Source organism: Dipodomys spectabilis, unplaced genomic scaffold, assembly GCF_019054845.1.
Source record: "Dipodomys spectabilis isolate Male_0828 unplaced genomic scaffold, ASM1905484v1 ptg000173l, whole genome shotgun sequence".
Lineage (NCBI taxonomy): Eukaryota > Metazoa > Chordata > Mammalia > Rodentia > Heteromyidae > Dipodomys > Dipodomys spectabilis.
This window is the reverse complement of record NW_024870850.1, coordinates 2001287-2027005: the sequence shown is the minus strand read 5'-3', so window position 1 is coordinate 2027005 and position 25719 is coordinate 2001287. Positions and strand designations below refer to the sequence as shown.

General features: G+C 35.9%; 1 protein-coding gene across 1 annotated transcript; it reads right to left on the bottom strand.

The window, feature by feature from the left end:
* Nucleotides 1-6944: 6944 nt before the first annotated feature.
* LOC122119873 (vomeronasal type-2 receptor 116-like) lies at nt 6945-24604 on the bottom strand. Its single transcript, XM_042693939.1, has 7 exons — nt 24494-24604; nt 22565-23371; nt 16327-16626; nt 14400-15206; nt 9834-10061; nt 8753-8876; nt 6945-7873 (listed from the first exon to the last, which is right to left on the bottom strand). Exons 1-7 carry the CDS (start codon nt 24587-24589, stop codon nt 6945-6947), a joined length of 3291 nt encoding a protein of 1096 aa, XP_042549873.1. The 5' UTR covers nt 24590-24604.
* Nucleotides 24605-25719: the final 1115 nt, after the last annotated feature.

Below are 25719 nucleotides of genomic sequence, written 5' to 3'. Positions count from 1 at the left end.
GAATAAGAAAAATGTAGCCATATAAATTTTTACATCACTATAAAACTTTATTCATAAACAATGGACTGGAAATTGCCCTTGAGTCATGGTTTACTGATCTTCCTTTGTGGGGGCAGGAGGGGGGTGAAAGAAGGAAGGAGATGTATGTGTGGGTATGATATTGAGAATCAAAGGCCATATATTTTTATGAGTTTAGTAGCTTTTAAAATATTTTAGAAATATTAGGGATTTCATATCCATGAATGAAAATAAAATCATTGAGGTCATTAATATCATTTACATGTATAGAGGAAATAAAATATAATGGATACTCTATGTGCCCATATAAAACTAACAAAATGAAACCCATATTAAACATATACACTAGTAAAACTTTAAAGTAACACAAAAATTTAAATTTGAAAATCATAGAGTTGGAAAAATAGCATCTCTCTTGTCTATTTGGAACAAATTACTTTTTAATCCACTAAAGTAAAAGAAATGCAAGATGAACCCAAAGTTAATTTCATATATACCTTCAATGTTGGCTTTATAAAAATAAATACCTAAGACTCAAAACATAACAAAAGATCAGTAATGACATCTACAGTGAAAAGCAAAGCTACAAAATAGGAAATTTGGTAAGAACCAGAAAATGGAAGACATCCTGTGTTCAGAGTTTGACAGAATTAAAATTGTGAAAGTGGCTATATTTCCAAAAAGCACACTATAGATCTGATGTTATTCCACTGAAAAATACAGTGCACTTGTTTGAAGGAATACAAAAATTAATACTAAGACAAAAACCAATGGTGAACTCTAATAACCCTTGTTGAGAATCAGAACAGTCTTGTCTTAATCCAGACTGAAAATAAAAAGTTGATGGGATATTTTACATGAGCGGAGTGACAGATGTTTGTCATCTCAGCTCTATAAGATGTGGAGACTGAGGAAATTAAAAGTTCCAGTGCAATCCACACAGGTGGATGTTAGTCACAACAGAGGTGCATACCTGTAACCACAGCTGAGATAGGAATGTATAAAAGGATTGACAAAAAATCTTCACAGCTAGGAAGTGAAAATTTATCACAAAATTACAGAGTGAGCTAGGTGTTGAGATCTGAGCATTGCAGTTCAAATCTAGCTGGGTTTTGAGATCTGAGCACTGCAGTTCAAATCTAGCCTAGACAGGAAAGGCCTTGAGCTTCTTATCTCTTAATAACTTCCAAAAAAGCTGGAAATGGAGCTATGGCTCAAAGTGGTAGGTTGCTAGCATTGAGCACAAAAGCTCAAGAACAGTGTGCAGGTCCTGAGTGCCCAGGAACAGCACCAAAAAAAAAAAAAAAAAAAAAAACGAAGAAGAAAAAACCGCCCCCAAAATACACTGTGTGACGTGGCATACTAATGCAATATATTAGAGAATTAGCAGAGGTGAGGAGTATGGGAATCTCAGGAACTTTTTATTTTCTGTTCAATTTTATGTAACTTGAATATGACCATGAAAACTCTTGTGCTTCCAAGAAAATATTTTCTAATGATTTTACCACTTGTCTCTAATTATTTGTAGTATTTAGTACATAAGATTTCATCCATTACTTTCAAGCACTTTAGTAGCATATATTAGTTGTCCTAGAAGGTATCATGTGAATATTTACATATGTGTGTGAATTTGTTCCAATGAGACTCACACCCTCTATAACACTCATCCATTTTCCCCCTTGTGAAAAAAATTTCAACAGGTTCCTTGGCTCGATTTTCCCTCACATGTATGAAGCACTTTGACCTTGGCCAGTCACATTCAGCATCAACATTCATCCTCCTCCCTCCATCTAGTACCTCCAAGTGACAGCTACACATTTACACTCATATCAGTCAATTGAATTGTACAATAACTGTGCAAAGATGTCTACCTGTGATAATGTTATTCATGGATATGTTGTACTTTTACTAGACTCACATGTTAGTGTCTTTCCTCATCTCCCCTACCCTCCTGCTTTCATAGAGTTATCCCATATCCATGCACATATATGATGTAGTTTGATATGATTCACCGTTTACAATTCTATTTTTCTCTGTTTTCCCCATATGTCCTTCAAAATGTCCAATGATTACAAGCAAGTTCTGTGTATGCACAGTATGTACTTATGTTTATGTTTAGGTCTAGCTATCCAATATTACCAAAACTTGTGTCCTTTGTGGTTCTGAGCTTGCTCCTCTCTGGAAATGAGGCTTTGTGGATCTATTCATTGTCCTTCAAATGACACAATTTCATTCTTCCTAGCAGTTAACTGTAAAATTATACATAAATAGACACATTAAAAGCTCCTTGTGCAGTTATGTAATGTAATAAAAAATAAGTGTAATAAATTCTTTGTTCCACTTCAAGTTTCATTAATTCTGGTGGAAAGAGAGAGTGACCTATTTTCCATCTTCTGCATGTATAGATCCAGTTTGTAGACTTTTATACAGTGATACATCCCAGTGTGTGTGTGTGTGGGGGGTCTTTTGTTAAATTCATTGTGAGGTCATCTGATTTATTGTGTTGCTCTTCATGTCTGAGTTTGGAAAGCACAATGCTGGCTTGCTGACTAGGGCTTTGTAGTATAATTTGAAGTCTAGTGTTGTAATAACTCCTGTATTATTCTTTTTGCTTAAAATCACTTTGGCTAGCCGGTGGCTCACACCTGTAATCCTAGCTGCTCAGGAAGCTGAGATCTGATGATTGCAGTTCATAAGCCAGCCGGGCAGAGTCTCTTATCTCCAATAAACCACTAGAAAACCGGAAGTGGTGCTGTGGCTCAAGTGTTAGAGCACTCACCTTGAGCTGAAGAAAGCAGGTACAGCGCACAAGCCAAGAGTTCAAGCCGCACACCGACCAAAAAAAAAAAAGATGACTTTGGCTTTGGTGGATCTTTTGTGCTCCTTTATGAGCTTTGGGCTTGAATTCTCTGTTTCGATGATGAATGACTAAGGGTTGCTTTGAATCTGTTTAACATTTTGAATGATACAGGTATATTCACAATACTCTTTTTCTCAATCTATGAACAACAGAGGTATTTTTCTTCTTATGTCTGCTACTTTCTTCAATCACTAATGGTTTTTTGGTAGATCTCTTTCAGTTCCTTGGTTATATTTATTCCTAGGTATTTAAGATACTTTCTGTTAGGTACATTCAGAATTTGATGGTTTCCCTGGCTTCTTCCTTAGTTTGGTGATTGCTGGTGTTTAGACTACTTTGCTGAATGGATTTAACTTATATTTGTAATTTTAAAAAATATCAGTTCTCCTTCCATTTTTGGGGAGTGACATTTTAATCTAGTAGGTGGCATTTGATAGATGTCACTCTAGAATTCAGTGTCTTAGACCCCATTTTCCAACATAGGATCTCAATGCAGTCTTCAATGAAAGTTTCAGAGGTCTGAGCCCTTGGCCCCCTAGACTCATACAGTTCAGCCTAAGCTTGTGGCTTTTCCTTCACCCAGGTCAACCATCAACTCAGTTTATTTTGCTCTTGGTCAACATTTTTCTCCACCCACAGCTAAGGGAAAGTTTAGAAATGTAGCTGGCCCCAATGTCCTGCCCACCTGAGGCCTCTCACCTTTGTTTCACTGACAGATTTTATGTATATGTGTTCATTGTTTCTCTGTTAATGTAAAATATTTCCATGGGTTTGTACTGAAGCTTGTTCATCCCTGGGAGTTCAGGGGATGCATCAACTGCCATGGTCATCCTATTTACCTTATTTGAAATGCACTCCAGAGCTATTGATTGATTCCAAGCTACTTTGTTTCCCACCCTCATTTCTTAGCTCTTCTGCTAGAAGTCATGTGTGATATAGGCTATGTTACTAGAGTGTTCCCACAATGAAGACTAAAAGGTAATATTTCTCCCTGACAATCCTGCTATGTTTCTTCTGCTGTGTATTTGGGGGCGGTTTGTTCTTCGTTTTTTTTTTTTTTTTTTTTTTTTGGTGCTGTTCCTGGGCACTCACGACCTGCACACTGTTCTTGAGCTTTTGTGCTCAATGCTAGCAACCTACCACTTTGAGCCATAGCTCCATTTCCAGCTTTTTTGGAAGTTATTAAGAGATAAGAAGCTCAAGGCCTTTCCTGTCTAGGCTAGATTTGAACTGCAGTGCTCAGATCTCAAAACCCAGCTAGATTTGAACTGCAATGCTCAGATCTCAACACCTAGCTCACTCTGTAATTTTGTGATAAATTTTCACTTCCTAGCTGTGAAGATTTTTTGTCAATCCTTTTATACATTCCTATCTCAGCTGTGGTTACAGGTATGCACCTCTGTTGTGACTAACATCCACCTGTGTGGATTGCACTGGAACTTTTAATTTCCTCAGTCTCCACATCTTATAGAGCTGAGATGACAAACATCTGTCACTCCGCTCATGTAAAATATCCCATCAACTTTTTATTTTCAGTCTGGATTAAGACAAGACTGTTCTGATTCTCAACAAGGGTTATTAGAGTTCACCATTGGTTTTTGTCTTAGTATTAATTTTTGTATTCCTTCAAACAAGTGCACTGTATTTTTCAGTGGAATAACATCAGATCTATAGTGTGCTTTTTGGAAATATAGCCACTTTCACAATTTTAATTCTGTCAAACTCTGAACACAGGATGTCTTCCATTTTCTGGTTCTTACCAAATTTCCTATTTTGTAGCTTTGCTTTTCACTGTAGATGTCATTACTGATCTTTTGTTATGTTTTGAGTCTTAGGTATTTATTTTTATAAAGCCAACATTGAAGGTATATATGAAATTAACTTTGGGTTCATCTTGCATTTCTTTTACTTTAGTGGATTAAAAAGTAATTTGTTCCAAATAGACAAGAGAGATGCTATTTTTCCAACTCTATGATTTTCAAATTTAAATTTTTGTGTTACTTTAAAGTTTTACTAGTGTATATGTTTAATATGGGTTTCATTTTGTTAGTTTTATATGGGCACATAGAGTATCCATTATATTTTATTTCCTCTATACATGTAAATGATATTAATGACCTCAATGATTTTATTTTCATTCATGGATATGAAATCCCTAATATTTCTAAAATATTTTAAAAGCTACTAAACTCATAAAAATATATGGCCTTTGATTCTCAATATCATACCCACACATACATCTCCTTCCTTCTTTCACCCCCCTCCTGCCCCCACAAAGGAAGATCAGTAAACCATGACTCAAGGGCAATTTCCAGTCCATTGTTTATGAATAAAGTTTTATAGTGATGTAAAAATTTATATGGCTACATTTTTCTTATTCCCATATTCTTGCCTTTTTTCTATCTATTTATCCATGAACTTTTTCTTTATATGCCATTTACTTTTTCCTTGTCTCCCATCTATCCAATCTCGCTTCAACACATCAATCCAACCATGTTTACATTCTTTCATTTAAAGGGAAATAGCCTTTACAAGTTTTCTGAAATCATAAGAAAAACTAGCAAGGGGTATAAATGTTATGCAAAATCAATGAAATTACATACTATACCAAATATTTTACATCATACAATGAGCAATCAGTATTTTACTCAATAATATAAAGTCAACTCTATTTTGAAATTCCTTCAATAAATAAGAGAGATAGACAAACTCAATAGAAACTGATGAGTCTTTTGATTATATCTTGATTACCATAGTGAAGAAGTTGGAAATTATTTACACTTTGTTAAATAACATGCCTTCAGCAAAAGAACATGCACAAAAGAATTTTTCACCTATACATTGTTATATTTTCAACTAAAATTTAATTTATAGAAGTTATTGTAAGTTACAAAGCCATTTATTTATTAGAAATGTAAACATGAGATGAGGTTCCACGTCAGCCTGGGCAGGAAAGTATATGAAGACTCTTATTTCCAATAAGTGACCAAAAGGAGACCAATGGAACTGTGGTTCAAGCGGTAAAGAAGGCTTGAGTGAAAAAGGTAAGGGGCAGTATAGGCACTGAGTTCAAGCACGCATAAAAGGATTTAGTTAATATCAGAAGAAACATGTAATGAACACTAGAAGAAGCAAGAAATGATGACAACTGTGTCCATAAGTTTTAAATATGTGGTTCTGTAAAAGTAGTGTAGAACCTATTAAGAGAATGTATTTGAAATAATAAGTAATGCTTTCCTTATCAAGTTAACAGTTTTGAAATGTGACAAATGAAAATGTTCAAGTTAAGAGATTTTCAGAAGTGATCACAATATAAGAAATAATCTTATCTATATACTTAATATTTAAAATTCTTTGTTTCAAATTAATAAAGAGTGATTAGTCAATGATAAAATAAAAAGTATATCCATGTTTCAAGGGGGATACCATTATGCATTACAGACTTTAATCAGGAGAAAATTCAAAAAAATCCTATACATTGTATTCTTAAATCAAAGTGTATTTTCTGTAACATATACAAGTCATTCCTACGTTAAATGAGGAAAGCAGTGTGAAAGGGAGAGGAAGACAGAGAAGGAGATGGTGAGAGACAAAGAGAAAGAGAGATCGGGATAAAGAGAATGGTCCCACAAAAAAGACTCAGGATAATTTCAAAAGGAGAAGGTGTGAGTAGAAATAAACAAGTATTGAGCAAAACAATCTCCAACGATGATACTAAAAGATGTAAATTTGTGAAGAGGAAAGTATTAATGAAATGGATTTGAGGACTCTGCAACATGGTGTTGTGCAGACTGAAGTTAATATGCATAAAAATGAGAAAAGTTATTGAAAAAGACAATAGTGAAAAGACATTAAGAAGAGGGGATGATAGGATTAAGCACAGATTAAATCAGAGGAACTAAAAATATAGAAACTTAATTAGAGTTTAAATGGTGATCATCATCACTTGTGACAACCACTACAAGGAAAATGCACAATAAATTTTCCATAATATAAACTACTATAAGAAGAGATAATTGCTGTAGATTTAGAGCAGACCTTCTATATACTAATCAAACCTCTGAGTTTAATCATAAGCATGCATATTTCTCCTACAATGCCTTTTATCTCTGAAACCATGTAGAGAATTTTTATTTGGCATTAAGAAGATGATGTAGCACTTTGGGGCAAAAATGCAGCCAAGGAGCCCTGCCCCAGACGCCAAGATGGAGAAGACCTCCACAGCCACCATGACCTTCCCCTTGGCACTGTGGTAGACAGGCAGGAAGGTGAGCCACACACTGCAGAACACCAGCATGCTGAAGGTGAGGAACTTGGCTTCATTGAAGGTGTCAGGCAGGTTTCTGGCCAGAAAAGCTACAGTGAAACTGGCCAGGGCCAGGGAGCTCAGGTATCCCAGGACACAGTAAAAGGCAGTGAGGGAGCCCTTGTTGCACAGAATGATGATGTGACCATGTTCAGTGTGTGCATCTGTGTCAATAAAGGGAGGAGAGGTTCCCATCCAGAGTGCACAAAGCATCACCTGGATGAGGGTGCAGATGGGAATGATGAAGTTAGGAGCCCCAGATACCAGCAGCCACCTCATCATTCTCCCTGGGGAAGTGGCTTTAAAGGCCAAAACCACAGTCACAGTTTTGGCCAACACTGTGGAAACAGCCACAGTAAACAAAATTCCAAATGTCATCTGCTGTAGGATACAGGTGACTGGGTTGGGATGGCCAAGAAAGAGCAAGGAACAGAGGAAACAGAAAATGAGGGAGATGAGCAAGATGTAGCTGAGAGTCCGGTTATTGGCCTTGACAATGGCACTGTCTTTGTGTTTCACAAACACTCCAAGAACAACAACAGTTAGTATAGAGAAGCAAAGAGCCATGCATGCCAGAGCTATGCCCAAGGGATCTTCAAAAGCCAGGAAACTTGCAGTTTTCAGGAGGCACTGGTTTCTCTGTGTGTTGGCATACTGATGATCTGGACACTTCACACAATGCTCCATATCTGGTGAGAAGTGTAAACTACCATTAGTTCTTGTTGTGAACTTCTTTTTCTTCAAAGAATTTAGGAAATTGTTCACTTGGGTGGTATTCCTAAGATGTCAGCATTTACTATTATAAAAAATTATTATTTTTTCAACCATAACCACTTCCTATTTCCATCTTTTTCTTTATGCAAGCATTTTATTCAACTTTTTTCTTCATTGATTTTTACAGGTATTGGTAATGTAAGAGTTGGATTATTGTAATATTTGAAGTAAAATTTTCAACATTTTTCTCCCTCTCATTAAATTGTGCAATCGTATTAAAATTGTAGTATACAGATTAGGATTTACTACATGTTTCTATAAAACATTAATTTTACCCTATGGCATCTTATCCTTGAATTTATTTCATTATGTTTGTCTCGCTTACTCACCTGTGAAACTGCACAGTGTCCACTCTTGGACACTCGATGGTCATGCTCACTTCCTAAAGTGAAGCCAGCTTTCTGAGCCCTTGTCCTGTGCTAAGAAGAGTTCTGGGCACTGAGAAATGATATGCAAGATACATCTTTTTGTGTGGGTTAAGATGAACACCATCATTAATAACTCTTATGTTTAATTTCATGTTAGAATGTATACTTGTCCTAATGATTAGTGATAAGAAGGATTCTTGGAGGTAATTTTATTGCAATAGATAAGAAAATATTACCACATGTTGAATTCAAAGCCATGATCTACTATATTACAATTAACAATGCAAACATTTGTCAAAATTAATTTATTAATAGAGAAAAGGAAGAGGGGCTCTGTAATCCAAACATTCAACTTTTGCATGGATTTGTTTGGGTTGAGGACAACTAGGGTAGGAAGAAGAATTTCTTAACAAGTCAAAGAATTACCTGTGCCATTAGCAATCTCATTCTCTGGGCAAGGGGTACAATCAAAGCAACAGGTAGCCTTTTCCTCCTGAGGAGATTTCCTGAATCCAGGACCACAACTCTCACTGCAGATAGAGTAAGGAGTCTGAGGAAAATCATGGATGTGTCAGTAACTGTTCAGATGTCTACCTAACCCTTCACAAAACCCATTGTTTTAATAAATGGATTACTAAAGAAAAGGTTTCTATGCAGGTATGGGCAATCAACTAATTGAATTCTGTTGTAGAGTTCATATTCCATATTCATAAAGGCTTATGTGTTACAACCTTGACTTCTAGTCTGTTGAATTATTGCAAATTATGGAATCTTTAAAAGGTGGAAGCAGTAGTAAAAAATAAAAAGTAATTGCTAGTGTACAGCCCTATGGAATTCCCTTGAGATCATGTCATATCTTGCCTCGTATTCATCTGAGATATGGAGAAGAAAAAAAGGAAGACAGCCTTTATATAGTGTTGTGTGAACCTCAGGCCTATGGTATCTTCATCTTCATTTTCCAGTGGTCATGAGGTGGTAATATTCTCACAGGTGTCTTCAAGGACTCCTTTCTCCAAAGATGGTTAAGTAGCATGCCAATTAACCATTGAATCAATCTCCATAGAAGGGAGCAAAAGAAACCTTTCAATCCTGTAAAGCAACTCAGCAGGTACTTTATCACAGTGTTAGAAACCCACTGAGAAAAATATAATTTATATCTTATGACAATATTCTAATTCAACATTTATAAACATATTTAATTGTTTTAGTGTTGATCTTTGGGTTATAACTCAAGATCTGGGAACCAGATTTGAGCTTCTTTGCTCAAGTTTAGCACTCTAGTACTGGAAACATAGCTAACTTTCAGACTGTTAATGGTTAAATGAGTTAACAGTCTCACTGATTTTCCTGTTTGGGCTGACTTTAAACCATGGTATTCAGATCTCCACTATCTGAGTAGCTACGATTATGGGAGAAAGTTGGTGATCCTCAGTCATGTATACATTTAAAGAGAGACTTTTGCTGATTGGTGTGTCCTTAAAAATTATTAGGGATAGATCCAACCTACCTCTGTAGTTCCTATGGCCCACTCTACCATATCTTCAGATAAAGACAGTTGATTGCCATGTAGAGCATATGGAGAAAACTTTCCTATTTTCACTGCAAGTTCAAGACCTTCTGGAAAGTTCCAAATATTCAGAATGTCATACTCTGGCTCCAATTTCCTTTTCTCATCCCAAATAATGTGATTTTCAGCAGGATTGTAAAACTGGTTGTTGTTCAGGAAAAGGTGCAGCTAAAAGAGAGACATCTTATGGTGAAGTATATCCCAGAGTTAAGAGAGAAACCATGAAGTAAGAAAGATCTTGATTGTTTTTGTTCTCAGGTTTTGAAAACAACAATAGAAGAGACACTACTGAAGCATCCCAGAAGAAAATCTTTGGAAGATTAGAAATAACCTTTCTGGAAAATAATGTATTCTTTTTTTATTGTGAAAATACTGTACAGAGGGGTTACAATTACATGGGCAAAGTAATGAGTACATTTGTTATCAAGCATTGTTGCCTCCTCCATTGTTTCCCCTTCCCATCTCCCCTGCCCCTGGCCCCACCCACTCATCCCCCTCCTCCTTGCCAAAGTTGTAAAGTTCGTCCTTCACATAACATCTTTCACATCTCATTGTTACAGTGGGTCCACATGTATCCCTATTTATACAACTTTTTTTTCCTTCCCCTCCACAAAATATACCAACATTAATACAGTGAAAACAGGGGTTTTACCGTGGGGAAGGGACATATGAAGCAACAAAGAAATCAACTTATAAATGTTAGAAACAATTATAAGAAATAAAAAAAACATTTGAATGCTCTCTTGGGGTTCATTTCACCTAACATCAACTTATCTGACCTTTTCTGCTTGACTCAGACATATTAGTTATTGCAAATAAGAGAAACCATGGGACCTATGTTTCCTTGCACCTGGCTTACTTCACTTAATATAATTTTTTACAAGTCTTTCCATTTCCTAACAAATGGGGCAATGTCATTCTTTCTGAGGGAGGCATAGAATTCCATTGTGTATATATACCACATTTTCTGGATCCATTCACCTACTGAGGGGCATCTGGGTTGGTTCCATATCTTAGCTATGGTAAATAATGCTGCGATAAACATAATTGTGCTGGTAGCTTTAGTATGGTCTTGTTTGTGGTCATATGGGTAAATACCCAAAAGTGGGATTGCTGAGTCATAGGAGAGCACTATGTGGAGTCTTTTGAGAAACCTGAATACTATTTTCCAACGTGGTTGAACAAGATTACACTCCCATCAACAATGCAATAGAGTTCCTTTCTGTCCACATCTCCTCCAGAACCTGTTTTTATTTGAGTTCTAGATTATAGCCATTCTAACTGAAGTGAAGTGGTATCTCAATGTTGTTTTGATTTGCTTTTCTTTTATAGCTAAGGATGTTGAGTATTTCTTCAGGAAATGCTATGTCTATCAGGAAAGCAACTTCATTCGTAATAGTCCCACAAAAAATAAAATACTTAGGATTTAACCAAAAAGTGAATGACCTCTATGATGAAAACTTTAAAATCCTGAAAATGGAAATCAAAACAGAACTTAGAAACTGGAAAACCCTCCCATGCTCCTGGATTGGTAGGATCAATATCGTGAAAATGGCAATACTTCTCAAGGCTATCTACAAATTCATTGTGATACCTATCAATATTCCAACCTCATTCTTCAAGAAAATAGAAGAGCCAATCCAAAAATATATATGGAACAATAAAAGACCCCAAATAGCAAAAACGATCCTCAACAGAAAGAACAGTGCTGGAGGAATATCAATACCAAATTTCAAAATCTACTACAAAGCCATAGTAATCAAAACAGCTTGGTTCTGGCACATGAACAGACCTCAGGACCAATGGAATTGAATTGAAATTCCAGAAATGAACCTACAGACCTATAGCCATCTAATCTTTGATAAAGGAGCTAAAAAAAAAATAGAATGGAAGAAAGACAGCCTCTTCAGTAAATGGTGCTGGTAGAATTGGTTAACTACTTGTAGAAAACTAAAGCTAGATCCTTATATATCACCCTGCACCAGAATCAACTACAAATGGATTAAAGACCTGGGCATCAAAGCAGACACTCTGAAAACACTACAGGATGCAAAAGGAGAAGCCCTAGGTCTCCTTGGCAAAGGCCAAAATTTTCTTAAAAGAGACCCAGAAACACAACAAATCAAAGAAAGGTTGGACAAATGGGATTGAATGAAATTGCAGAGGTTCTGCATGGCAAAGGACATAGCTACAACAGACAAGGGTCTTAATCTAAAATATACCTGGAACTCAAAAAAATTAAATCCTCAATAAGAAATTCTCAAAGAAACAACTGCACAATAAATAAGTGGGCTAAAGACTTAAAGAGAAACTTCTCTGCAGAGAAATAAAGTATTCTTTTCACTCAAAATAGGAGTAGATGGAAGTTTTTTCAAGAGAAACCATTTTTCTACAGCTTTCCACAACCACTATTTTTATGAATGTCTACATTTTGACTTTGTAATTTTTTTGTGTTTTTCTGGAGTGAGGTGGAATCTCAGTTTTGTTTTCATTTGCATTTCTTTTGTGTCCAGAGATGTTCATCACTTCTTCATGTGTCCATTGGCTATTTTAATTTCTTCTCCAGAGGAGTCTCTGTTTAAGTCTTTATCCCACTTGGTGGTAGGTTGTTTTTGTTTTCTGTGAATTCAATGATTTTCTTATTTACAACTTGCATTATTATAGCAAAAATATAACTGCACTGTTTTACATTCTGAAATTGGGGCTGACTTGAAATCTTGCATCAATTCTATAAATACAATAGTTTTTGTTTAAATGCTGTTGATTTCCAGATTTGTACATTGTATCTTGCATAATCCCCACAAACTAGACCATAAAACTAAAAACTTCTCTTGATGTCCTTTTTCAACATTTTCATTATTATCTTTAAGTAGTTGTACAAAGAATTTCTGATTCTACAAAACTGTATCTGAACGCAAAGTGCCTGACAACATTGTCACCCATCGCTCCTAACCCAAGCCTTCTCTCACTTTTTTTTCTTTTCTTTTTTTTAAATTGAGATTAGGTGATTACATAAATTTCACATATTTCACAGTATTGTGGAATAGTGATACTTGGTTAAAATCACAAACACATTTGAACCTTCACAAGGCAAATTGTCATTATCTTTGTCTATAAAGTTTGTGAATTCTATGAGCTTTGAAAATACAATTACTTTTTCCATATCAGATGATGTTTACATTTATTTCCTTTTGCTTAATGTAAGCTGTTCCCTCTTTCCCTCACATTCCTCCCTTCCCATCTCTGTCTTTGGGTTGCTTATTTCTTTTTCTTCTATGTTCAGTGCAGCTGATGGGCCCCTTTGTTGAATGTTCTTCTGTTTCCCACTTATTCTGCATCCTCTTCCTAGATTCCCTCCATTGTGTGCATATATATATATATATATATATACATATATATATATATATATATATATATATATATATGCTCAAGAACATGGAGTCATTTAGCAATGATAGACAAAATGGATCGTTGTCTTTTGTTTCTTGAGTCCTATTTACTTTGTCATATCTCCTTGCATTTTGGCTTTAGCATCCACATTTTAAAATCTATGAAGAAATAAAAATAATCTTTCTGGAATTCTTCTCACAGAAGAGCATTTTTTTCCAAGAAAAAAACATTTTGCGACAGTTTGTCACAACCATTATTTTTATGAATGTCTATATTTTGACTTACCAAATTTTAAAACCAAAAGTTCAATGAAACTAAGTCACTTATGAAAAATATGGACAATTCTGTTCAGCAGATCATCCTTGCAATGACTGAAGAAACTTGTACAGAAAAAATGAATTTACAAATTTTAACATACTAGCTAGGAACCTATTGAAATTATTGGTAATTAAATGACTTCATAAGCAAAGTGATGGTGACTCATGAATGTATCACTATCTACTCAGGAGACCCAGATTAGAGGATCATGCTTCAAAGCCAGCCTGGGAAGAAAAATCCCTGAGAGCCCTTTCTCCAATAAACTATTCAGAAAAAGTCAGTAGTGCTGTGCTCAAGAGGTTGAGCAAAAGCCTTGAGCCCAAAGGACTCAGGGTCATAGCCCAGGCACTGGGCTGGCAAAAATATTATAGAAACATGGAATATATTGTAGACTTCTTACTGGCCCATTGTTTTCTTTAGAGAATGGGCACACATATCTAGAGTATCTCACAGACATTGAAACATAAAGTATTACATAGGGTTTTGAAGAACACAGAATATTTAGTTTTTAAATATTAATCTATGTTTATCCAATTTTGTACTTACTATAGTTTTTGTTAATACAAAGAAAAACCTTCACCTTTGAGACAATTACTTCAAAACCTGAAATATGTGTTCATTAATTTCAGAAACCAAGATATGAATGACCTATGAATAAAAACACTTATATAAATGTCTGTATATATATGTACAAAAATGCATGCATAGATTTGGAAATTTTGAAATTTTTGCAATAAGAAACACCTCTAGGAAGAACCTTTGTTCATGGTGTGTGCCCTCCAAAAAAGGAGAAATTACCTGTGCAGGGGAAGGCAGTGCTCCTTTGCTATTTCCCATCATATGAACTTCTGTTTGATGAAGAAGCATCTCATGGAGAGCCTGGGCCACAGCATACACAGCATTGTATATATTGTAACTGTGTCCAGACATAGTCATGTCAAAAATATGCCCAGGCAACCATTTCAAAGAGGCTTCATGAGCACAGTTGTCCCATGTTACACAGTCAGACTCAGCATGTGAGCAATTAAAAGTCAGAAACCACAACCAAGCAAGAAAAAAGTCTTCTGGGTATTTGGAAGGATTAACTGCCTTGACAAAATCTATGAAACCAGAAACATCCTCATGATGGTGTATAAAAATAAGAGGCACATGCAATGAGCCTAGCATGAAATATCTCGTTTTCATGGTGAAATCCCACTCTGAATTCATGACACAAACTTTTCCTTGTATTAAAATTCGTTCAAGACTCATTATTATAAATATTAGTGAATCTTTATCACCATATATGATGAGGACACTTGCTGAAGCCTTATTTATCTCATTGTAAACTGCCATGACTTTGAATATATGTGACATGGATTGGCTTGAGATCACAACCTCATAGGCTAAACAAAGTCTGTTTTTGGCCATCTCTTCTTTCAATTCAGCCAGAAACCATGAACCATTCTCATCCTGTGAGGTCAACAGTCCCACCCAGCTCCAGCTGAAGTGAAGCAGTAAGGAGACCATGGCCGTGGTTATTGATGTGTCCTGTGGGACCATCTGATAGAGAGCAGGAAACTTGTTATGGTCACTCAGGGCATGATCAAAAGGCCCAAAGGTAAACTAAAGGGAAAGAAAATTGGATTCTTCTTGAATGAGGAGGTTGCCATGCAACACAATCTCAGTCTTTAAGTATGTTAAGAACCAGTTGAAGTAGGTAGAAGATACATTTTTTGTAGTTTTTTTGAAAGTATCATTTAATTATTCTTTATATATCTGTTGATCTTGTCCAATATCTCTATCAACATTTTCCATCTAGACCAACCCCAACCACTCCTTGACTTTCGTAATTCCATTTCCACATGTGTACATTGAATATTAAGTTATTTATCCCACCTATCCATTCTTTATTCATCTGCCTTTTTTCCCTTAACATCTATTCTAGTCAGACAAGTGTAATTCAGTTCTCTGGTGTTCTTTATTTATACGGTTAGTAGATCAGAAAAGTTAAATCATTGTGTTCCATTCCTACATGCACCATATTTTAGTCAGATTGGTCATGTGTGTATGTAAATGGCTATGTGCATGTTTCATATTTATTTCACATTACATGTTCATATTTTAGATTTAACTTTCACATATGAGAGAACACATTTATCCTTTCTTTTTCTGATGCTTTCTTCATTCAACATATATATTCCCCTGTGTGTGTGTGTGTGTGTGTGTGTGTGTGTGTGTGTGTGTGTGTGTGTGTGTGTATTTATGTGCATGCCAGTACAGGGATACAAATTCATGGCCTCTTAAACTTCCTTGGCTTTTTTCCCTCTAGACTGGTGCCCTACCATTTGAGTCACACATCAACTTTGTGTTCTTTGTTGGGTAATTGGAGATATAAGTATTCTGAGTAGCCTGGATTACAGGTGTGAGCCATCAATACCCTGCTCAACATATCTGCACACTGCAAAGTCATTTTCCATTTCTTAATTTAAAAAAGAAAATTATTAATATAGCTTGGAATGATAAATTAGCATTTATCTGTTTAAACTCTTCCATCTACTTTTTCAATCATTGGACTATATATATGCATATATATGTGTGTATATATATATAACTCACTTGAGCACTTACTCTTTAATATCAAAAATTTGATAGTTTTATAAATCAAGTCTCTTTCATTCTCTTTTAACACCTGAAATGGCACCAAATTATACATTTTATATCCTTCCACACCTCCCACCCTCACCTGTGGAAATCTGTAGAGTCCCAGCAATGTCCCAATCTGGTCAGATGTTATTCCTGATGGTCCTGTAAGTACTGCTATAGACCTCCTGTCTCTCATACAAGAGTAGTTTGGAATCTTGTATTCCCCAAAGAGCCAAATGAAGGGATTCTTAAAAATTGTCCAAGCTCTGAATTCAACATCATAGATATCAACTCCCAGGGTCAAGTTATATAAAAGATAAGGATTCTTGTTGATTTCCTCAATAGCAAAAACCAAAGCCAAAACAAACTGATAGTTCTTGAAGATCCTACATAATGAGCATAGAAATTGAGGAGGAGTATTTCAAAACTTATGATTTTGCTGGATTGAATGCTTGTTTCTTTGCTAATGAACCTCAAGTAGGAAGGAATGTGAACATGTAGTGTCTTATGCTTGTATATTGAACTAGGTAAGGACATGAAGGGAATTTGTCATGAAAGAGATTCAGAAACTTATTTAACATGAGAGAGATAGAGTGAGAGAAAGAGCACTTTCCCCTCCTTACTAACACATGGACCACTGGAAAAAGCAGTTGTCCATTTTATTATGTTTTCATGAGACAGCAAATATTCTTTTGCCTTTATCTTAGAGCAACTAGGTCCATCTGTGTGAAAAATAAGTTTAGTTAAGTTGTCTAGTTTATGTTATGTGTTTATGTAGCAGGCCAGTCTAATTAAGAAATGTTCAATTTAAGAGCAACTTTCAGAAACAAAGTGTTACATATGAAAGATTCTATAGCAATCTCTGCTCACAGACCCAACATATTGAACAGCTCTTCCTGCAATATCAACCAGAGCAAAAGCTCAAATATGAAGTGAGGGGAGTTTATTTTTATTTATGTACCAAAACAAAAGGGATGCATCCAACTCCAATAAAATCATTATGGTGAGGGGAACCTCAGCTACAGTGGATGAGGAGAGAATTGCAAGGAAGGTTTACATTGAAATCTCAGTTCCAAGACCACCTTGGAAAAATGCAGTGATGACTACTCTCTTGCCAATATATTTAGATTGAGATACTGAAAAGAAACTACAATGAAAGAAAGAGCATCAAAGGAATCTTTCTCATTGTCCTGTTGCGTGTGTGCATATTCTAAAGAAATTGATATAATGAAATCAACTGGTATTGTTTTAAAAGGAAACAATGGAGGTATGATGGAAACACAAATGAACGGATTAACTTGTTCAACACATACTGTAAGTATATGTGAAACAATCATAATGGAAGCCTATCATGTGAGTAAGATCTTCTAAACAGAATATAGGCAGTAAGTTACCTAAACATGAAAGGATAATCAAATTTCTGATCTGATCTAAAATCTACACCAAGCCATCTTATGATCAAGCTGTCACAAGTGAAATATTAATCAGGGTAGGTTCTTAAGACTAGAACAGAATTTGGAGCCATATCACATAGCTCTGTCCCTGCTTCTCAAACTGCTGACTCCTCAGTACAATGTATAAGAGCCAGGAGAACACTTTAGTATTACGTGTTTTACAGTATTGACAGAATTCTCAGTATTGGTGATAAAAAATACTGAATTCATCCATCAGGAATAGTTTATGAAGAATATATCCCTTTTAGTACTGAAGGAAGGATAAAGATGTTCCCAGAAAAGCACAGTTAAAGAATGTAACTCTAGCAAACATTTCCTACAAAAACCATAAAAGTCAAAATTTCAATAAAAAAGACAGAACCATTAATGAGCAAGGAAAAGATCTAAGGATATATAGCATGTATCCTGTCAATACAATAAAAGTAGAATTCAACAGGAAAACCCATCACAGACAATACTTAAACATGGAAAGTGAACAATTCATTACTGAGTAAGCAGTAGGTCTTCAAAGAGTTAAGAAAACTGCCGTTTTCTCCAACTTCTTGATCTAGGTATTCAGAGCTATAATTTTCCTCTGACTACTATCTTTCTTTTGTTCCAGAGAAAACTCCAAACCCCAGCTTGTCAGAAACAGACAACAAAGTAGACAGAATAAAACAAAATAAACAGAAAATAAACAATAAAACAGAAACAGGTAAAACCGGGCACCGATGACTCTCACCTGTAATCCTAGCTACTCAAGAGGCTGAGGTCTGAAGATCACGGTTCAAAGCCAACCTGGGCAGGAGAGTCCATGAGACTCTTATCTCCAATAAACCACTAGAAAACCAAAAATGGAGACAGACCCTTAGCAAATCCTTTCAGAAAAAGAAGAGAACACACCCAAATTAATAAACTCAGAGATGAGAATGGAAACATCACCACAGAAACAACCAAGATTCAGAACATTATAAGGGAATACTTCTCAAAACTTTATGCTAATAAGTTTGAGAACTTGACAGAAATGGACCTCTTCCTAGCAAATATTGACATGCCAAAACTAAACCAAGATGAGTTAAACTATCTTAACAGGCCCATATCAAGCATTGAAATAGAAACAGCAATAAGAGACCTCCCAGCTAAGAAAAGTCCAGGACCAGATGGTTTTACAGCGGAATTTTACAAGGCCTTCAAAGCAGAGCTCACACCAATTCTCCTCCAACTCTTCAATGAAATTGAAAGAGAAAGCTCACTACCGAACACATTCTATGAAGCCATCATAACCCTCATCCCAAAACCAGGCAGGGACTCATCAAAGAAAGAGAACTATAGACCCATTTCTTTGATGAACATTGATGCGAAACTTCTCAACAAAATTTTGGCCAACGCCTTCAACAATTCATCCAAAAAATCATACACCACGATCAAACAGGATTCATTTCAGGGATGCAAACCTGGTTCAATATACGCAAATCAATTAATATTATTCATCACATCAACAGGAGCAAGAATAAGAACCACATGGTTATCTCAATAGACGCAGAAAAAGCGTTCGACAAGATCCAACACCCCTTCCTGATGAAGGTTTTGGAAAAATTAGGAATCCATGGAACATTCCTCAATACAATAAAGGCTGTATATGACAAACCTACAGCCAGCATTATACTTAATGGTCAAAAAATAAAGCCATTTCCTCTTAACTCAGGAACAAGACAAGGATGACCACTCTCTCCACTTCTCTTCAATCTAGTATTAGAATGCCTAGCTACAGCAATAAGACAAGATGCAGACATAAAGGGGATCCAAATAGGGAAAGAAGAAATAAAACTCTCCCTCTTTGCAGATGACATGATCTTGTATTTAAAGAATCCCATAGACTCCACTCCCAAATTACTCAAGCTGATTCAAAACTTTGGCAAAGTAGCAGGTTATAAAATTAACCCCCAAAAATCAATGGCTTTTCTGTATGTCAACAATGAGAAAAGTGTGGCTGAAATTAGGAAAGCAACTCCATTTGTAATAGCCCCAGAAAAAATAAAATACCTAAGAATTAACTTAACCAAAGAAGTGAAGGACCTCTATGATGAAAACTTTAAAAAGGAAATTAAAACAGAACTTAGAAAATGGCAAAACCTCCCATTCTCCTGGATTGGAAAGATTAACATCATGAAAATGGCAATACTTCCCCAGGCTATCTACAAATTCAATGCAAAACCTATCAAAATTCTAACCTCATTCTTTCAAAGAAATAGAAGAGGCAATCCAAAAATTCATATGGAACAATAAAAGACCCCAAATAGCAAAACGCTCCTCAATGGAAAGAACACTGCTGGAGGGATATCAATACCAAATTTCAAACTCTACTATAAAGCCATAGTAATCAAAACAGTTTAATTTTGGCATAAGAACAGACCTCAGGACCAATGAATGGAATTGAAAACCCAGAAATGAACCTACAGACCTATAGCCATCTAATCTTCGATAAGGGAGCTAAAACAATAGAATGGAAGAAAGACAGCCTCTTCAGTAAATGGTGCTGGAAAAATTGGTTAACTACTTGTAGAAAACTAAAGCTAGATCCTTATATATCACCCTGCTCCAGAATCAACTCCAAATGGATCAAAGACCTCGAAGTCAAAGCAGATACTCTGAAAACATTACAGGATGGAATAGGAGAAACCCTGGGTCTCCTTGGCTCAGGCCGAAATTTTTTGAATAGAGACTCGGAAACACAACAAATCAAAGAAAGGTTGGACAAATGGGATTTCATGAAGTTGCAGAGCTTCTGCATGGCAAAGGACATAGCTAGCAAGATCAATAGAAAGCCCACGGATTGGGAGAAGATCTTTACTAGCCATACAACAGAAAAGGTTCTCATAACTAAAATATACTTGGAACTCAAAAAATTAAATCCCCCAACAACAAATCCTCAAAGAAACAACTGCCCAATAAATAAGTGGGCTAAAGACTTAAAGAGAAACTTCTCTGAAGAAGAAAGAAGGATGGCCAATAGATACATGAAGAAATGCTCAACATCCCTAGCCATAAAAGAAATGCAAATCATAACAACATTGAGATACCACCTCACTCAAGTTAGAATGGCAAAAATCAAGAACTCTAACAAGAACAGATGCTGGAGGGGATGTGGACAGAAAGGAACCTTACTTCATTGTTGGTGGGAGTGTAAACTTGTTCAACCACTTTGGAAAGCAGTATGGAGGTTCCTGAAAAGACTTCACATAGAGCTCCCCTATGACCCAGCAATCCCACTTTTGGGCATTTACCCAAATGTTTACAAACAAGATCACACTAAAGTTACCAGCACAACTATGTTTATTGCAGCATTATTTACCATAGCTAAGATATGGAACCAGCCCAGATGCCCCTCAGTAGATGAATGGATCAAGAACATGTGGTATATATACATAACAGAATTCTATGCCTCCATCAGGAAGAATGACATTGCCCCATTTGTTAGGAAGTGGAAAAACTTGGAAAAAATTATATTAAGTGAAGTAAGCCAGGCCCAAAGAAACATAGGTCCCATGGTTTCCCTTATTTGCAATATCTAGTATACATTTGAGTCAAGCGGAAAAGATCAGATAATGTGATGTTAGGAAAATGAACCCTTAGATATGTATTTTAATGTGTTTTTCCTTTCATGAATTTGTTTCTAATGCATTTGTAAGATTATCTCTTTGTAGCTTTATATGTCTCTCCCCCACATTATAATCCCTGCTTTCACTATATTTGATGTCAGTATAACTTGTAGAGGAGAGGGGGAAAAACAAGTCGTTTAAGGATACAGGCGGACCTGTTGCAACAATGAGAAGTACAAGTTGTCATGTCGAAAACGAGCTTTACAATGTTGGTGCTGGAGGGGGGCGGGGAAGGTGGGGAGGATTGGGGGGGGAGGCTGGGAAGGGATGTGAAGGATAAAAAGGAGGAGGCTGCAATGCTTGATAAGAAATGTACGCATTAAGGATTCAGGTGGACCTGTTGCAACAATGAGAAGTACTAAATGTCATGTCAAAACCAGCTTTACAATGACGGAGGTGGGGGGGGAGGGGGTATGATTGGGTGGGGGGGAAGGGGGAGGGGGGGGAAGGGAGGTGAAGGGTAAACAAAGGAGGAGGCTGCAATTCTTGGTAAGAAATGTATGCATTATCCTGCCCATGTAATTGTAACCCCTCTGTACAGTATGTTCTCAAATAAAATAAAATAAAATTAAAAAAAAAAGAAATGTACGCATTAACCTGCCAATGTAATTGTAACCCCTCTGTACAGTGTGCTCACAAAAAAAAAAAAAAAAATGAAAAAAAAAAGCCAGCCTGGGAAGAAAAATCCCTGAGAGTCCTTTCTCCAATAAACTATTCAGAAAAAGCCAGTAGTGCTGTGCTCAAGAGGTTGAGCAAAAGCCTTGAGCCCAAAGGAATCAGGGTCATAGCCCAGGCACTGGGCTGGCAAAAATATTATAGAAACATGGAATATATTGTAGACTTCTTACTGGCCCGTTGTTTTCTTTAGAGAATGGGCACACATATCTAGAGTATCTCACAGACATTGAAACATAAAGTATTACATAGGGTTTTGAAGAACACAGAATATTTAGTTTTTAAATATTAATCTATGTTTATCCAATTTTGTACTTACTATAGTTTTTGTTAATACAAAGAAAAACCTTCACCTTTGAGACAATTACTTCAAAACCTGAAATATGTGTTCATTAATTTCAGAAACCAAGATATGAATGACCTATGAATAAAAACACTTATATAAATGTCTGCATATATATGTACAAAAATGCATGCATAGATTTAGAAATTTTGAAATTTTTGCAATAAGAAACACCTCTAGGAAGAACCTTTGTTCATGGTGTGTGCCCTCCAAAAAAGGAGAAATTACCTGTGCAGGGGAAGGCAGTGCTCCTTTGCTATTTCCCATCATTTGAATTTCTGTTTGATGAAGAAGCATCTCATGGAGAGCCTGGGCCACAGCATACACAGAATTGTATATATTGTAACTGTGTCCAGACATAGTCATGTCAAAAATGTGCCCAGGCAACCAATCCAAAGAGGCATCCTGAGCACAGTTGTCCCATGTTACACAGTCAGACTCAGCATGTGAGCAATTAAAAGTCAGAAACCACAACCAAGCAAGAAAAAAGTCTTCTGGGTATTTGGAAGGATTAATTGCCTTGACAAAATCTATGAATCCAGAAACATCCTCATGATGGTGTATAAAAATAAGAGGTACATGCAATGAGCCTAGCATGAAATATCTCGTTTTCATGGTGAAATCCCACTCTGAATTCATGACACAAACTTTTCCTTGTATTAAAATTCGTTCAAGACTCATTATTATAACTATTAGTGAATCTTTATCACCATATATGATGAGGACACTTGCTGAAGCCTTATTTATCTCATTGTAAACTGCCATGACTTTGAATATATGTGACATGGATTGGCTTGAGATCACAACCTCATAGGCTAAACAAAGTCTGTTTTTGGCCATCTCTTCTTTCAATTCAGCCAGAAACCATGAACCATTTTCATCCTGTGAAGTCAACAGTCCCACCCAGTTCCAGCTGAAGTGAAGCAGTAAGGAGACCATGGCCATGGTTATTGATGTGTCCTGTGGGGCCATCTGATAGAGAGCAGGAAACTTGTTATGGTCACTCAGGGCATGATCAAAAGGCCCAAAGGTAAACTAAAGGGAAAGAAAATTGGATTCTTCTTGAATGAGGAGATTGCCATGCAACACAATCTCAGTCTTTAAGTATGTTAAGAACCAGTTGAAGTAGGTAGAAGATAGATTTTTTTGTTTTTTTGAAAGTCATTTAATTATTCATAATATGTCTGTTGATCTATTCCAATATATCTATCAACACTTTCCATCTATGCCAACCTCAACCACTCCTTGACTTTCGTAATTCCATTTCCACATATGTACATTGAATATTAAATTATTTATCTCACCTATCCATTCTTTATTCATCTGTCTTTTTTCCCTTAACATCTATTCTAGTCAGACAAGTGTAATTCAGTTCTCTGGTTTCTTTATTTATACGGTTAGTAGATCAGAAAAGTTAAACCATTGTGCTCCATGTCTACATACACCATATTTTAGTCAGATTGATCATGTATGTATGTAAATGGCTATGTGCATGTTTAATATTTATTTCACATTACATGTTCATATTTTAGATTTAACTTTCACATATGAGAGAACACATTTATCCTTTCTTGTTCTGATGCTGACTTTCTTCATTCAACATATATATTCCCGTGTGTGTGTGTGTGTGTGTGTGTTTGTGTGTGTGTGTGTGTTTGTTTATGTGCATACCAGTACAGGGATACAAATTCATGGCCTCTTAAACTTTCTTGGCTTTTTTCCCTCTAGACTGTTGCCCTACCATTTGAGTCACACATCTACTTTGTGTTCTTTGTTGGTTAATTGGAGATATAAGTATTCTCAGTAGCCTGGATTACAGGTGTGGGCCATCAATACCCTGTTCAACATATCTGCACACTGCAAAGTCATTTTCCATTTCCTAATTTAATAAAGAAAATTAATAATATAGCTTGAAACAATAAATTAGCATTTATCTGTTTAAACTCTTCCATCTTCATTTTCAATCATTGGACTATACATATGCATATATATGCATATTATATATGTGTATATATATATATCTCACTTGAGTACTTACTCTTTAATAACTAAAATTTGATAGTTTTATAAATCAAGTCTCTTTCTTTCATTCTCTTTTAACACCTGAAATGGCACCAAATTAGACTTTCTATATCCTTCCACACCTCCCACCCTCACCTGTGGAAATCTGTAGAGTCCCAGCAATGTCCCAATCTGGTCAGATGTTATTCCTGATGGTCCTGTAAGTACTGCTATAGACCTCCTGTCTCTCATACAAGAGTAGTTTGGAATCTTGTATTCCCCAAAGAGCCAAATGAAGGGATTCTTAAAAATTGTCCAAGCTCTGAATTCAACATCATAGATATCAACTCCCAGGGTCAAGTTATATAAAAGATAAGGATTCTTGTTGATTTCCTCAATAGCAAAAACCAAAGCCAAAACAAACTGATAGTTCTTGAAGATCCTACATAATGAGCATAGAAATTGAGGAGGAATATTTCAAAACTTATGATTTTGCCGGATTGAATGCTTGTTTCTTTGCTAATGATCATATTATATCATTAACCTCAAGTAGGAAGGAATGTGAACATGTAGTATCTTATGCTTGTATATTGAACTAGGTAAGGACATGAAGGGAATTTGTCATGAAAGAGATTCAGAAACTTATTTAACATGAGAGAGATAGAGTGAGAGAAAGAGTGCTTTCCCCCCATACTAACACATGGACCACTGGAAAAAGCAGTTGTCCATTTTATTATGTTTTCATGAGACAGCAAATATTCTTTTGCTTTTATCTTAGAGCAACTAGGTCCATCTGTGTGAAAAATAAGTTTAGTTAAGTTGTCTAGTTTATGTTATGTGTTTATGTAGCAGGCCAGTCTAATTAAGAAATATTCAATTTAAGAGCAACTTTCAGAAACAAAGTGTTACGTATGAAAGATTCTATAGCAATCTCTGCTCACAGACCCAACATATTGAACAGCTCTTCCTGCAATATCAACCAGAACAAAAGCTCAAATATAAAGTGAGGGGAGTTTATTTTTATTTATGTACCAAAACAAAAGGGATGCATCCAACTCCAATAAAATCATTATGGTGAGGGGAACCTCAGCTACAGTGGATGAGGAGAGAATTGCAAGGAAGGTTTACATTGAAATCTCAGTTCCAAGACCACCTTGGAAAAATGCAGTGATGACTACTCTCTTGCCAATATATTTAGATTGAGATACTGAAAAGAAACTACAATGAAAGAAAGAGCATCAAAGGAATCTTTCTCTTTCTCATGTTGCTCGTGTGCATATTCTGAAAAAATTGATATAATGAAATCAACTGGTATTGTTTTAAAAGGAAACAATGGAGGTATGATGGAAACACAAATGAAAGGATTAACTTGTTCAACATCT

Bases quoted from the DNA above. Each gene is read 5' to 3' on its own strand.
- LOC122119873 (XM_042693939.1), bottom strand. From the start codon at position 24,589: ATGAGAGACAGGAGGTCTATAGCAGTACTTACAGGACCATCAGGAATA. The intron at 16,627-22,564 runs GTAATTTCTCCT...CCTCAATTTCTA, and splicing joins CACTGCCTTCCCCTGCACAG to TGCTCATTATGTAGGATCTT. The intron at 7,874-8,752 runs GTAATTCTTTGA...ACTTCTCACCAG, and splicing joins TGAGATTGCTAATGGCACAG to ATATGGAGCATTGTGTGAAG.